This window comes from Equus caballus, chromosome 3 (assembly GCF_041296265.1).
Source record: "Equus caballus isolate H_3958 breed thoroughbred chromosome 3, TB-T2T, whole genome shotgun sequence".
In the NCBI taxonomy this organism is placed as follows: Eukaryota; Metazoa; Chordata; class Mammalia; order Perissodactyla; family Equidae; genus Equus; species Equus caballus.
In genome coordinates, this window is record NC_091686.1 from 55,075,853 (window position 1) to 55,090,604 (window position 14,752).

At 37.8% G+C, this 14,752-nt stretch overlaps 1 protein-coding gene across 19 annotated transcripts in view; it reads left to right on the forward strand.

Moving 5' to 3' along the window:
* The window catches only part of FAM13A (family with sequence similarity 13 member A), a 316,899-nt gene that overhangs the window by 247,548 nt on the left and 54,599 nt on the right, over positions 1–14,752 (forward strand). For 14 of the 19 annotated variants that reach the window (XR_011437490.1, XM_070263412.1, XM_070263416.1 and 11 more), the window contains 3 exons: positions 4,376–4,417; positions 7,816–7,995; positions 12,691–12,877. Coding sequence is in view for 18 of the 19 variants with exons in the window: in XM_070263412.1 (XP_070119513.1) it covers positions 4,376–4,417; positions 7,816–7,995; positions 12,691–12,877 (409 nt within the window). In the remaining variant the exon portion in view is untranslated. The remainder of the gene's footprint in view (positions 1–4,375; positions 4,418–7,815; positions 7,996–12,690; positions 12,878–14,752) is intronic. The other 5 variants (XM_070263415.1, XM_070263417.1, XM_070263408.1 and 2 more) reach the window with 1 other exon arrangement.

Below are 14,752 nucleotides of genomic sequence, written 5' to 3' on the forward strand. Positions count from 1 at the left end.
CACAAGATGCAATTTTTGTCAAAGTCTAAATACCTGTAAATGCCCCATTAAATTTCTGCATATAATCAAAGCTAAAAGTTAAAGTGAATAAATATTGAGGATTGAGTATATTTGCTTTAATGAATAGCACTATGAACTAAAATCATGAAAAATTTTCAATTTAGAAATTCATTATACAATTACAAGGAAATAATGTTACAATTATGTTATAATGTTGATGTATATCAACTTTTGGTATTTTAAGATAATACTAAAAATACTGTATTTTGTTAAATAAATTAAGAGTTTCATCCTATTTTGATGATTAGTTAGATGATTTTCGTCCTTAGGCTTAGTTAAACAGACATCACTTAATTGTCTTTTAAATCCTTACTCGTTTAAAAAAGTTGAATAAATGTAAATAATATCTTCTGGAGAGAAAAGATAATTCTGTTAGACCTAATGTTTCTATTAAAACAGTAATACTATACAGGTAGGATTTTTTACACTGCAGAAAAGAGAACATACTGAAGTAGGAATGTACAGAGAAAGAGAACACATGCTTTTTCAAGATGTCTGGTTTTAGTAGATTTGAATTTTTTTTCTTTTTTATGTAGATTTCTTTATTTCAAATCAAGAGATCTAATTAAAAACTCACTTGTCAACAGGCATTCTGTGCATCTTATCACATGCAAATTTTGTAGACTAATATTGCTGAGCATAATCAGTTTATGGAAATGTAGTTTGGGATTTGCTAATAGAGATAAAGACTAAATGTATTTAAAGATTGTTTTTTTCCTTTTTCTCCCTAAAGCCCCCGGTACACAGTTGTATATATTTAGTTGTGTGTCCTTCTAGTTGTGGCATGTGGAACGCTGCCCCAGCATGGCTTAATGAGCGATGCCACCTCCACACCCAGGATCCGAACCGGCAAAACCCTGGGCCGCTGAAGCAGAGTGCTCAAACTTAACCACTCGGCCACGGGGCCAGCCCCGAGACTAAATGTATTTAAATGTCATAGAATATATTTCTGAGTAGTCTTAGAATCCGTTTTAAGCAACCATACCAACAGAGAATTCAGTCGCATCGTCACTTGCAGTAGACTTGGGTAATCAAATTGACCATAATGTTGGAGTCTGCACGTGAGCCTTTCTTTCAGTTTTGAAGAGTTGCTTCATCAACATTAGGAAATGAGCTCTTCCATATTCAAGTGTTTCTATTGCATAAGTAAGAAGTTGTCTTAGCAAATCAGTAAAGGACTCTGAAAAAAGTTCATTATTCTTAGCTGTCTGCAGAGGATAAAAAAAGCTACATGTAGATGAAGGAAATCTGTTATCTTTCACTTGCGCTTATTTGCTTATTGCCTTTTTGTCAGTGCCTTAGAACTACCTCCATGAGCCAACTATAGCTATGGAAGCAGTCCCTATTTCTCACATTAAGTATTCTTAGGAATCCTGTTAGTGGTGAATGGTTAAGCACATCCCACAGGAACTATGGAGGTGTTTGAACACCTGACCAAAGCCATTTTGGTATCTAATAAACCATAGCTTGATTGACACTGTGTCATAATGCTAACTATGCAGTTATAACCTTTTGTAATGATTTAAACTTTAGGGCAATAAACTTGAATATGAGTGTTATAAATGTTTAGAGCTAAAAGAAAACCACAGAGATCACTAGCTAAGCCTTTCATTTTCTATGTGAAGAAACCAACCCAAAGCAGCCAAGCTAACCAGCAAGCTGACTGATTTCAGCTACTTAACTGCAGAGCCAACACCAGAACTTCTCTTTTCTGATTCCCAATGGAAAATATTCTCTTCCCAGAATACTTTATAGAAATTCTGTTTTAAAAACGTGGAAGTATGGACACGTTAAGTATAACAAAAATTCCAAAGGATTATTAAAGAAACCTAAAAATATAAATGTATCGTAAACTTAAGATCAATATATTAGTAAAAATTAATATGATTTAATAACTTGGTTTTATCACTGATTTAGTCATTTCTTTTGCATTTTGAGAAAGGCTCTTTAAGACTGATTTAGATGGTTCTGGTCATTTTTCTTTAAGCTAGGTGAGGAAAATTTTGATGTTGCCTTTTATTCACTCAGGGTAGCAGAAGTTTTCCAAATCATACGTTCATTACTTAGATTTGAATGTTTAAAATAGCTATTGTGATATCTAAGTAACTGAAGTCTTTAAGAATTGTAGTTGCAAGGATTTAGAGTCTTGCTAATCAATGTCTTCCCAAAATCAACAGCATCAGAATCACGGAGGAATCTGTTGGAAATGCAGAGTCTCAGCTTCCCCTTCCCCAGACACAGACCTACTGAATCAGCACCTTGTGTGAACAAGACCCCAGGGGATTCTGATGCGAGTTCCAGTTTGAGAAGCACTTACTCAGAGAGTTAGTGATCTCAGAACCTGGTCTTGTTTGTTCTCATTTCCTTGTCTCTTTCTTCCTCACTTTTCTTTTTTTGTCCTCCCCCCGAACTCCCAAAAAGGAACGTGAAAATATCAGTGTGTGCTTTAATAAGTGAAAAGAAGTTCAAGTCAAAAGTGTGTAGAAGGAAGGAGGGGCAATATATCTCTTCATTCTGAGACGGCATGGGGGACTAATTGGCTAATTATCCTTATGTGTCTTTGGAATGTCTTTAAGATCTAGCAGGTCGTCGTTCTTTTTCCTCTTCTAGTTGCCCCCGAGCCATTATTCACGTTGGTCCCTGCTCCCAAAACCACGGTTGTGTAACTGCATTGAGAAGTGGAGTACAGGAGTTAATTATACAGTGTTGAATTTGCACAGGGTGAGCCACAAAGCATCAAAAGCAGGGACTGCCTGTCCCAGTTAAGGACAGACAGCAGCAAAGGACTTATTGTTGGTTATGCAACCTGGGAACCACAGTGAATAACAGGCATTGTGAGGCAGAGGAGAAATGGTTGTGATTAAAAGCAAAGTAAAATACCTGAGTTGAGGCTTCCATATACAAAGTGACTGTGGTGAGTGATGGATGGAAAGTCAAGTAGAGTGATTAAGAGCTTAGACTCTTGAGCTAAAACTTTCTTGGTTCAAATCCCAACTCATCTACCTCTTGGCTCTATGACTGTGGGCAAGTTACTTAACCTCTAACCTCTTCATTTGCAAACAGGGAAAAGAAAACAATAGTAGGTACCTCATGGGGTTATTGTAAACAGTAGATGGGAAAATCTTTGTGAAAAATGCTTAGCACACTGTCTGAAACATAGTAAGTACTCAATAAGTTTTAGGGTGTATTTATTTATTTGTTCATTCGTTCATTCATTCATTAAGATTCTTCTCATCAGCTTCCCTTGTGCATAATAGTGTTATTTTAAGTGGTTTTTCTGGGATTTGTCTATCGTCTGTGGCCATGACAAAGAGCTCCAGCTTTAACTAAAGGGAGTTCTCTGGGGCTGAAGAGTGAGTGTCTATTGATCACCTCTGGGATGGTGGTGGTAGTGGTAGGGAGTGTCATGAAAGAAGATGAGAAATGTCAGACAATCCCTGAGGCACTTAGATTCTGGATGGAAAGAGATGAGATTTACACGTATGTGGAGAAAATCTCAACAGATGATTCCAAAGCAACATGTTCATGTGCTGAAAATTACATAGTTCAATTAGGATGTTTGGAGTGATTGAAAGGCAGCCATCAATACTGTTCATTAACAGCTTTTATTTTCTTTGGGTGTCTTCTATAAAGAAGGAAGAAAAAAGGAGAGAATTATTAGATCTATTAGGCAAAACTAATGTTTGACATGCACTACAGATTTTTTTTAATCTATTTTTTTAAGCATAGATACTTTGAAATCTCCATTTAGAAGCCAGCTCAGCGCTAGAGGGCAGAATGTGAGAAAGTAGTGATATACATACTGCTAAATCGCTGCCAGCCCCACCCCTCACTGTGGTTATATGAACCTTAGGTAGGAGGGGCGGAGTTCTGAAGGGTGCTGATCCAACAGAGCTCTGACATTTCACCATTGCGCTTCACATTGAGCTTGGGACAGTTTGGGGCCCGGGAGAGCAGGGTATGGGTAGAATTGGTAGCAGGCAGGCAGCAGCAATTGCATTAACATTTGGGGGAAATGAAAAGACCCTGAACTAAGACTGTGACAGTGGAGTGAGAAGTAGAGATGGTTTTCAAAGGTCACTGGTGAAACCGTCTGTCATGGACATCTTTAAAATGGAGGAAAAAACACTGTTCAGGAATAAACACCCAGGGTCATCTCTAATTCTAGAAACAAGTGAAAATCAGCATCTGTCAGTGGGCGGTTAAACGTCATGCGAAGGTCTGGCTAGTACTTTCAGCCTGAGATCTCCGTTAGATGTTTGCTTCACAGTCTCTCATCCTCTATCTAATCTGTCTTTTTGCTTTGTTTCCACAGTGCCCATGTATCCCAGGTCAGCAATGTTTCAACGACTGGAGAGTAAGTTATTTGGATTGGATTTTTTTACCCTCTTTTCCGATTTATTAAATAGAAAAAAGCTATTCTAATGGTGTGTGGTATTGGAAGATTAATACAATAAGTAACCAATGATGATTTTTAAAACTGCACAGAGGAGAGGTCTGAATAAGAAGCGTTCCTATCTGAGCTGCTGTGTGGGTGTGTGACTAGAGATAGCTCAAGAGTTTGAACATGTGAGATTTTTGTTTATTTCAGTCAAAATAATGTCAGAGTCAATTAATATGTGCAAAGCAATCTATGTGCTTTGGGAGGTATCTTGCAGTGGGGGCGCCATTAAAGGTTAAAGCATCAACCGTGTCTTTACTTCTCCCTTCACTAGTTTTAATCAGCCTGCATTTATTGAGCGCCGGCAACACGCCAAGCATAGCGTCAGGTGTGTAATGTCAAATAAGCCTTGAGCTCTGCCTTCAGGGACTCCACAGTCTAATAGGGACACAGAAAAGAAAGCAAATTACTGATGGCAACAAGTCCTTTTTCCACAGGGCAGCACAGTGCGCTGTTAATTCTGTCTTTCCTCCTAAGGCTACCAATTGCACTTACACTAAAATCTGAACTCCAGTTATCTGCCCTTGCCTACCTCTCTGACCGCATTGCTCATTATGCTTCAACGACATGACCTGCTGTTTCTGCAACAGGCCAAGCCTGTGTCTACCTCGGAGCCCTGCACTAGCTGTTCCTCAGCCTGACCATTCGCCTTCTTATCATTCACCTCTTTGTTCAAATGTCATCTCTTCCGAGAAGGCTCCCTGACAACCCACAGTCCCTCTCCAACCCTGTACTCTATTTTGTCCGAAATTCCACGATTTGTTTATGTGTCTTCATAGCAGTGTGAGCTCCATAAACACAGGGACCTTGTCTCTCATATTCCTAACACCTGGAATAGTGCCTGGCATATATTAGGCGCTAAATAATTCCTCACCCAAAGATTTTCTGTTGCACCCACCTCTCTTCCTTCCTTGCTGGGATGTGGGTGGGCTTTTTGGAGCATCTTCTATCAGCAGAGATCAAGTGGAGGAGGGGAAGATGTGATAAGGAGGAAGAAAGAAGAATTAGAAGAAGCGCTAATTGGTAGGAATTTGGATCTAATAGGAAGAATTGGGAATATTTTTTCTTCTTTGTTAGGTCAGAAGCAATCAGAGAGCAGGACTGACTTCTCTCAGCTTTGTGAATTTTAAAGAGATTCCAGAATTATACCAAGACTGACGTGTTGTTGCCTGTTTGTTTCCTAATAACCTTCTTATATGTCTTGCATAGTTTGGAAAAGGTGTGGGGTTGGTCTGTATGTATGTATATTAACCTACTGACATTCCTCTGTACCACTATTAGGTAATCATGAGTCGTTGGAATGTGGAGTTGTAAATAGGAAAGTTCTAATGCCCAAGTTAGACCATACTTGCTCATTGTCTTAAGATAGTTTTAATGAAATTACTATGACCCTATTGTAAAATGACACTTGGAAAATCTAAAGTTCTTAAATTTTTCAGAGCCCGTTTTATTTAAGTGAATGTATTTCTCAATCTGAAAATTTAAAAAATATATATGTGGCTGTTTTTAAATTTTTCACAGCTTTATTGAGGTGTAATTGATATACAAATCACATAATTAATGTATACAATTTGATGCCTTTGGATGTGATTCTTTTTTCAAGTGAAGGAAAACGTGCTTTGAGGAGAGTAAGTTTAGAATTTCCCATGCCAGCTTCTTCAGAATTAAATAGTGTAATGATAAAAGAAGGTTTAGACATTGAAAGATCATATAGGGGCCGGCCTGTGGCCGAGTGGTTGAGTTCACGGGCTCTGCTTTGGTGGCCCAGGGTTTCGCCGGTTCGAATCCTGGGTGTGGACATGGCACCGCTCATCAGGCCATGCTGAGGCGGTGTCCCACATGCCACAACTAGAAGGACCCACAACTAAAAACACACAACTATGTAGCAGGGGGCTTTGGGAGAAAAAAAGGGGAAAAAAATCTTAAAAAAAAAAAAAAGAAAGATTATATAGCTTAAAAATGACACCTCAAATCAGCAATTCCAAAAGTCCCATGCACCTCTATGTTCATTGCAGCATTATTTACAATAGCCAAGACATGGAAGCAACCTAGGTGCCCATCAACTGATGATTGGATAAAGAAGATATGGTATATATATACAATGCAATACTACTCAGCCATAAAAAAGGATAAAGTAGTCCCATTCACAACACAGATGGACCTTGAGTGTATTATGTTAAGTGAAATAAGCCAGAGGGAGAAAGACGAACTCTATATGACTCCACTCATAGGTGGAAGTTAAACATATGGACAAAGAGAACTGATTAGTGGTTACCAGGGGAAAAGGGGTCTGGGGGGGTGGGCGCAAAGGGTGAAATGGTGCACCTACAACATGACTAACAATAATGTCCAACTGAAATTTCACAATGTTGTAAACTGTCATAATCTTAATAAAAAGTAAAAAAAAAAAAAGTCTACTTGTCAGATAATATTTTACCATTACAATCTCCTTTTTATTATAAAAGCAGATTTTCAGTCATCACTTTTAACCCTCAGCTCATTTATTTCAGATGAATAAGCACTTGTTCTCCCAACCATTGAGAAAATAAAATCAGCATGCATTTTTAGAAAAAAAAAAATGACACCTCAGCTGTTTCTTCATGCCCTCTTCTCAGCCCCTGTGTTCTCCTGTGTTCCTGAGGTTGAACAAAGTAAATCTGTCCTTCCATCTTCAGTAATATATTTTGGGGTGTTTACATGAATACAGCTTCAATTATATACATCACAGTTTAATTGAATAGAGATTCGGAAAGATTTTTCTGTTCTGTTCTGTTCTGAGTAGTAATTGTTCTTTTTTAATAGCATTATTCCCTATATAGTTTTATCTTAAAAGGATTCTAAATAAGTAATAGGCATCATAAGATTATTCATGCCAGTTTGCTTTGTAAATCCTACCGTCCTCCTCTGCAGAACTGGTATGAAACCTGGAGGAAACTCACCTTTGCAAGAATAGATCCATTATTATTCCATGGGGGAAAAAAAATCTTTTCCTCATTCTGCCTTACATTAAATGACCTTTATTTCCTGAATGCCTCCTGTAGTTGTTGTTAAACTTGCTGTGAGCGTTTCAGTAATCCTAGACTCACAAAGATGAGAAACATGGTTATCAAACTGGTAGAATTTGTTCAGTTTAGTTTCCTTTTTAAGGCACAATGCAAATATTCTGAGATTAATGCCTCATCTACCGTCTGCTCATGAAGCTATAGTAGATCTCCCATTGGAAATACTGATATTTCCAAAATGACAGGCACATATTTTTAAAGGCAATCGTTGATCAATTTGATTGCTTGATTGACTCTATTCTTTTTTACCAGACTCTTAGAAAGAACCATCCGGTCAGCTGTAGAACAGCATCTTTTTGATGTTAATAGCTCCGGAGGCCAAAGTTCAGAGGACTCGGAATCTGGGAGCTCATCAGCATCTTCCACCACGTCCACCAGGCAGCGCCGGCGCCCGTCCAAGGAGCAGGATGAAGTTCGGTGCGGCAGAGACCTGTGAGTTGGCATTGATACTTCTTGTTTGTATTTTCTCCTCTTCTTTTAAAAATATACACCTGAATTAGTCAGTATGTTATGGTCACTCCCATTTCACTAATTAGCTTAAAACTCGAAAAGTTTCATTCTGACCATTCTAAACTGAGCTAACATTTGGAAATTCGTATGTGATTGAATAAACACTTCGATTTTGTCTAGATGTTTGGTATGTTGTAAGAAGCCACCTCTGATGTAGTACATTTCATAGCTTCCTCATGAATATCTTATTTAGAGGGATGCTGAACCATTGGAGGAGAAAATTGCCATATGCCTATCCAGCGGTGGGTTTTTTGGTTTTTGCTTAGACAGCGTTCAGTTGGCTGTTACACTAGCTGATGAACCAGTGGATTTCCCTACTGTATTGATCTGATTAAATACTAGACTATCACTATAATAGTCTGACAGATGATTATGATCAGTGTAAGAGGGGTTGAGCTGAAGTCTAATCAGGAGAGGAAATACTTGAGTTCTTTGTTACTAGATGACATGTTTTAAGGCATTCCCACAGCATGAATTTCGAGAATAGTATTACAAGGAACTTTATTCTCCATTCAAAGATTTGATAAAATACAGGTGAACAATCCCATTCATATTATTGAATAATCATGATCAAATTGTCAAGGAAAATAAATTTATGTATAATAGACTATATTCATATATGTTTCCCAAAAATTTTAAGTTTATTTGTATCTACTTAGCATTTAGTCTCTAAGGTTATTATTTTGAACTCCTGATTAAATGTCCAAGACTAAACCAGACCCTAGTCCCGCTCATTCTCTTTCACCTGGACTCATAATCTACATCAAAATCTTTACAAACAAAAAAAATTTACCAAAAAAGTTTTTTTCTTAAAGACGCAAAAGATAAATATTCTAAGTAAATTCCATGTTGCCTATCATTGAGATGTTTAAGGGCTATATTAACAAATGTAATTTTAGAAATGAAACAGTATCAACAATATAACCCACTAACTTTTCAAGTGGCATATGCAGCGCTTTTTAAAAAACATTTGTTTTGGATCTGGTGGATAGGAGCAGGTATTATAATATTCCCTTTAGAAAATAGAAAAGGTTTAATATAGGAGATATTTACATTTAAAATTAGCTACTGACTAAGCTTTATAGAAAGTGTTTAGAAGTATAATTAGTTTGTGTATCTCCTATATTATGTTATACAGCAAGTATAAATTATTCATTTAACACTGTTCTTATCTTCTGCCTCATTTTTGCCAAATAGTATGTAGCAACACTTTGCATTTTTCAGATATCCTTAGTGTATCACGACGTTGTGCTTTCCGTTGTCTTTGGACAGAGGGATAGCAAAGATGGGCGGTGGCAGTGGTGATGGTGGGTGCACGCGATGGCAGGGAACAGCATGTGGGGTAAGGTCAAATGAACAGGGGCTAGGCAGGAAGAGAAATATGAAACAGGGTAACCTCTCTTGCAGAATTTAAGTATCGAGTTGCCCAGGTCCAGAGTAGTTTCTAGTATAAGTTATCTTGATTATATTTTACTGTCAACATCAGGAGAACAAAAGGAGATGGAGAATGGTAGAGACGGACTCCTCACCTAAGGGCCCATGAACCTCTAGCCTCCCCCTTAATTCGTCTTCTCCGGTATCCCCTTCAACGCTGGTTCGACTCACTCACTGTGGTCGGGCCAGAGCTGTGCACTGAGGGAGAGCATCTTGGGGTGCAGACTGTGTGTAGCCGTGGTAACTGACAGTCTTGCTGTTCTTTTTCTTCGGTGCGTGGTCTGGGCATGCAGAAGTGCCCTTGTGTGCTGCTTGTTGGCCTCATCCTCCTAGTCATGAGGGCCCCTCCTAACCTGACACACTGGGTCACTGTCATGTCTCGGTAGTCCTTCTTCCTCAGCTCCCAGCCCACACAAAACCTCTTCTCTGAGCTCTCCAGGTCTTTGGAGGAAAGGCCTTTATCTCTCACGGCCCCAGACCTACTTCTTTTGCCCTCAAGAAGGTCCTCACCAGTATGTCCCCAGGAGGTGCACTAACAGGCAGATATCTTAGAGCTGCAACTATTTAAGGAAATATATTGTTGAAACTCATGGTGACCGTATTTCAAGGTTAGGTTAAAGAATCAATAAAGTCTATACAAAAATCATCATGGCAGATGTTTTAAATAAGCAATGCAGAAGATAGACTAAGACTATAAATACTTCATTTTAGTGCACATGATTTCTTATTTGTCTGAATTCCTAAGGAAACATCATCAGGCTTATAGTATTATTTGTTACAATAAAAATGTAAAAGTTTAAGGAATAAAAAAAAAAAAGAAAAGCATGCTATATTAGGGGAATAATAAATGGTTCAGTATTGCTAGAACATTAAGTATGTGTGTGGGGGTGAGGAGGAAACTAAAAAGAAACCAAAAAATAAGATCTAGAAAGTGAAAGTGAGAGGCCACAGAGATCTCAGTTCAGGTCAGATGTCAGTGACGTCCCATATGAGCCAACCTGTCGGGGTGTCGCAGGCAGGACCGTGTCCAGTGCTGCTCAAGTCACGTGGGGGCCATGGCAGAGCGGCCTTGACTTACCCAAAAGCAGGCTTTCCTTTGAGAAGAACAGGATTTCCACATGAGCACAACTGCAGAGTCAGATTGTCATATATTTATTTAGACAGGATTTACTCCAGTCATTCATTCACTATTCAAAAAGATTATAAAATAAGCTTTGTCTTTTAATTTCTAAAAATAATTTTTAGCTCTTGTATTAGTCTGTTTGGGCGGCCATAACAAGGCACCACAGGCTGGGTGGCTGAAACAACAGAACTGTATTTTCTCAGAGTTCTGAGAGCCTGGACGTCCTCGATGCAGGCGCTCACGGGGCTGGTTTTGATGAGACCTCTCTCTTGGGCTTGCAGGCGATGCCTTCTCGCATGTCCTCACGCGGCCCTGCTCTGTGTGCGTGCTCTCCTGGCGCCTCTTCCTCCTCTTGTAAGGACACCAGTACTATTGGATTAAGTCCCCACCTTCTCAGGTTGTGACTCATGTCACCTTAATTACCTCCTGAAGCCCTGTCTTCCAGAGCAGTCACACTGGGGGTTGGGGCTTCAACATACGAACTGGGGGGGGAGACAGTTTAGTCCCTAAAAGCCTCCAAAGAAAAAACCACTCCATTGAAAAATGATAATTGGATGTCTACCTCAGGAGTTAGGAAAAATATGAAAAGTGATAAGACAGAACTTAAATAGTAAAACAAATAATTTTGAATTTGAGACCAAACTCATCCAGCCATCCACAGAAGGCTCTGCTCTGCATGCACAGAGGGGAGAGACTGAGTGTGTCGTGAGTATAGTTGCCACGTGTTAGTCCCCATCAGCTTTTCCGTAACCCTTCGGGTATTTTATCCTTAGGATATTTCTTATGAATGATGCATAATTTTTTATATAATTTTACTAAGTCTATAGATGTTTACGTTAAAAGTTGTATAAGATAAAACTAAATTAAATATGGAATATTAAAGATCACCAAGGAGAGTATAACTTCGAAAATATTATGATAATATTTAATTCAAAATTTTGCCTCCATTATAGCCCATCTAACACAGGATATGAATTTAGATTGCAGAATAAATATTTAACACTCTCTCTCATTTTTGGATGTGGTTGAACTGATAGTAAAATATGGTCATCTATTTTTACTCTTTCGAGCTTATTTATTTCAAGATAGAGCTTTAGGTGTTTAGGGAGGTACCTTTAGGCTCACACCATGAGGAAGAGTAAAACCTCACTCGTTTGTACCTTGCCAAGCCTTGGTGCCACACTCACGGCTTAATTTGTTCCTTGTTGTAGTAAAAAACAGACATTTTGCTAAGTAATTCAATTTTGTGAAAACCTCTTAAAAGGGAATATTTAAAATACTTAAAGAAAACTCTTTCAAGGATGTTAAATGAATTAAATTCTGTAATTGTGACATTCATATCTACTTCTAAGACTAAGTAATGTAGGACCTCCAGTTATTAGCTTACATGCTGGAACTCTGTATGTACCGGGAAGTAACAAATCCATATTTCAGTTAAAGTGCTTTGCCATAGTTTTTACTGTACTATTTCCACCAAGATTATCTAATGCAGTCGCATTTAAGTATTAATGCATTTCTACTGTGTTGAAATGTCTTTATCATTTGGGAAAATCAGTATGTCCCATTCTGGAAAAAAAAGCATGTTTCCTTTTCAGATTTTTCTCCAAACACTGTATTAATTTATAAGATTTATGTGTGTATGTATGTACATGTGTGTGCACGAGTGCGTATATTATGTATATATAATTATTATATTTTATTATATATATTTTATATATAAATTTATATATATATAAAATCTGTGAATAGTGGGAAATTTCTTTGTAAGCTTGCAATATTCTACCTGTTAGAATACAAATTACTTTTGGTACAATCACAAAAGCTTTTCATTGGTAGAAAAACAGCCCTTGCCAATTTGCCTCCAGGAATAATTTCTCTTGTAATGTGATTTCTTCGGCGCCAAGTGCTCTCAGGAGCGGCAGTCTGCTCAGATTTTGATCAAAGATGCAAACTGGAATTTCTAGGCACTCTTCTGACTTCCTAGTTAACACACTGTTGGTGTCATTAAAATGTCCCTTTTACCTTTTAAAATTAAGCTATTTTTTTTTTTCCAATTCAAGGGGACTTATCAACAAAGAAAATATTCCTTCTGGGTTCACCAACCTTGACGATTGTATTTTGAATGCTCCAGAAGTGGAAAAATTACATGAGAGTGCTTCTGGTTCTATTGGAGAAAGGGGCAAACCCAAACGTCAGAAATCCAGTTCTAAACTTTCTGAGCACAATGAGAATCAAGATGGCCTTGTGGTAAGTGAATAATCTTATGAAAGTTTTACTTGTAGCTGGTTAGGAAATAGCACATCTCTTTTCCTTGCTTTGTACAAAATAACTTAAATCTTGAGTTTCACGGAATTATAGAATATGAGTTCTGAAGGAGATCTTAGAACTGCTGAGCATACACACTTATACTTCTTTTTAATAAATATAGAAAAGATTACATTCTGCCAAAGGAACCAGAGACATCACGCACTTTGATTTCCATGTTATTCAAATTGGTCTGATTTTTGTCTTTTTCTTTTTTCTGCTTTTTCTCCCCAAATCCCCCCAGTACATAGTTGTGTATTTTTTAGTTGTGGGTCCTTCTAGTTGTGACATGTGGGATGCTGCCTCAGCGTGGCCTGATGAGCGAGCAGTGTCATGTCCACACCCAGGATCCGAACGAGCAGAACCCTGAGCCACCGACTGGAGTGCTCAAACTTAACCACTCGGCCACGGAGCCAGCCCAAAGCTTTCTCATTCTTTTGAGCATTTGTAAATTTTATTTTTGGAAGAAAATTGTCAACAAAGCATTTTTCCCTATAGTTTATGTGACTATGTAGGAAAAAAATTTAATGAAAGAACTTAAACTGAGGTGAAAGAAAAACACAAAGGGAAAGATGATCATCCATCTTCATGTTCAAAATCTCTTGACGTTCAGAAATTTAGTATCAAATCTATATTCTGTAAAGTATTTTCTTCCAAATTAATCAGAAACACAGAAAAAATTAGTCTCCCATACAGTTACCTCACGCCTGAACCCCGGATTGTTAATTTGATGTAGAAGTTGTAACTAGTGGTTGCAGTCAATAACTAAATATTTATTTGATATAACTATTAATATACCTCATCTTTTTTTGATATGTTCTTCAGTTTCTCCGAGAAGTGAGAGCCAAAGTCTGTCTTCTAATTCTCTTTAGTTTTAAAAAATTTAACAACAAAAAACTGAAGATAAATTTTATGCTATAACATGAACTGGAGTCCCTAATAAAAACAGATAATATGCATTCTTACTGTTCAGTGTGTAAATCCTCTGATCTACTTTATCTCTGACCAGTTTTTAGCTCCATGCTGGGTTTTTCATACACTTAGCAAATCCTATGGGCCACCTATTTTCCTAATGTCAGTTTCTGCATGTGCTCAGAGAAGGTTCCTAATTTTGCCCTAAATAAAATAAATGTAAATACAGATCTGGAGGGAAACATGCTTCTTTGACTACCCCCCCCACACACACATGTCTCGATATTCTGTTTCTAGAAATAAACTGAACAGCTAGAATGGACAGAAGCAATTGTCCACCTCAAACCCGTGTCTGACACAGTTCTCCAAATAAAGAATGTAAGCTTTGGAACCATTACATTAAATGTTTTTTAACATTAACTTAATTCTTATTTTGGGGGAAAGTAAATTTTTAAGTCAAATAAATGATACTAACATCATTAGCTCTTTATTTGGCCCATGATTTGCTTATCTGCCAAAGAGAATTGCAATGACTAAAAGTCTGACACTTGGCTTCTTTGAAAAGAATGTACTTCTCTATCTGAATCCCTTTTTACATGAACTTAACTCATCAATGATTTTTTTTCGCCAAGAATAGCGCCTTAACTCAGCTAGGTGATAACAGCTAATAAAAGTGGAAAAGTACATTTATTCCTTAGAATAAGTGTTTGTGATACAACCATGGGCATAGTCTTTGTTTAGAAACATTTGGATGAGAGAGGCTAATTCCATTTTGGTCTTTGTTGTGTGAAAGGATTTGCCCCCACTGTAGCTGCCAGTTTCCGCATTCCCGGTTTGTCGTGTCATATGTTAACATAAGGGAGCCAAGCGGACCATGTCTTTGTTGCAATGAATAATTTAAAACCC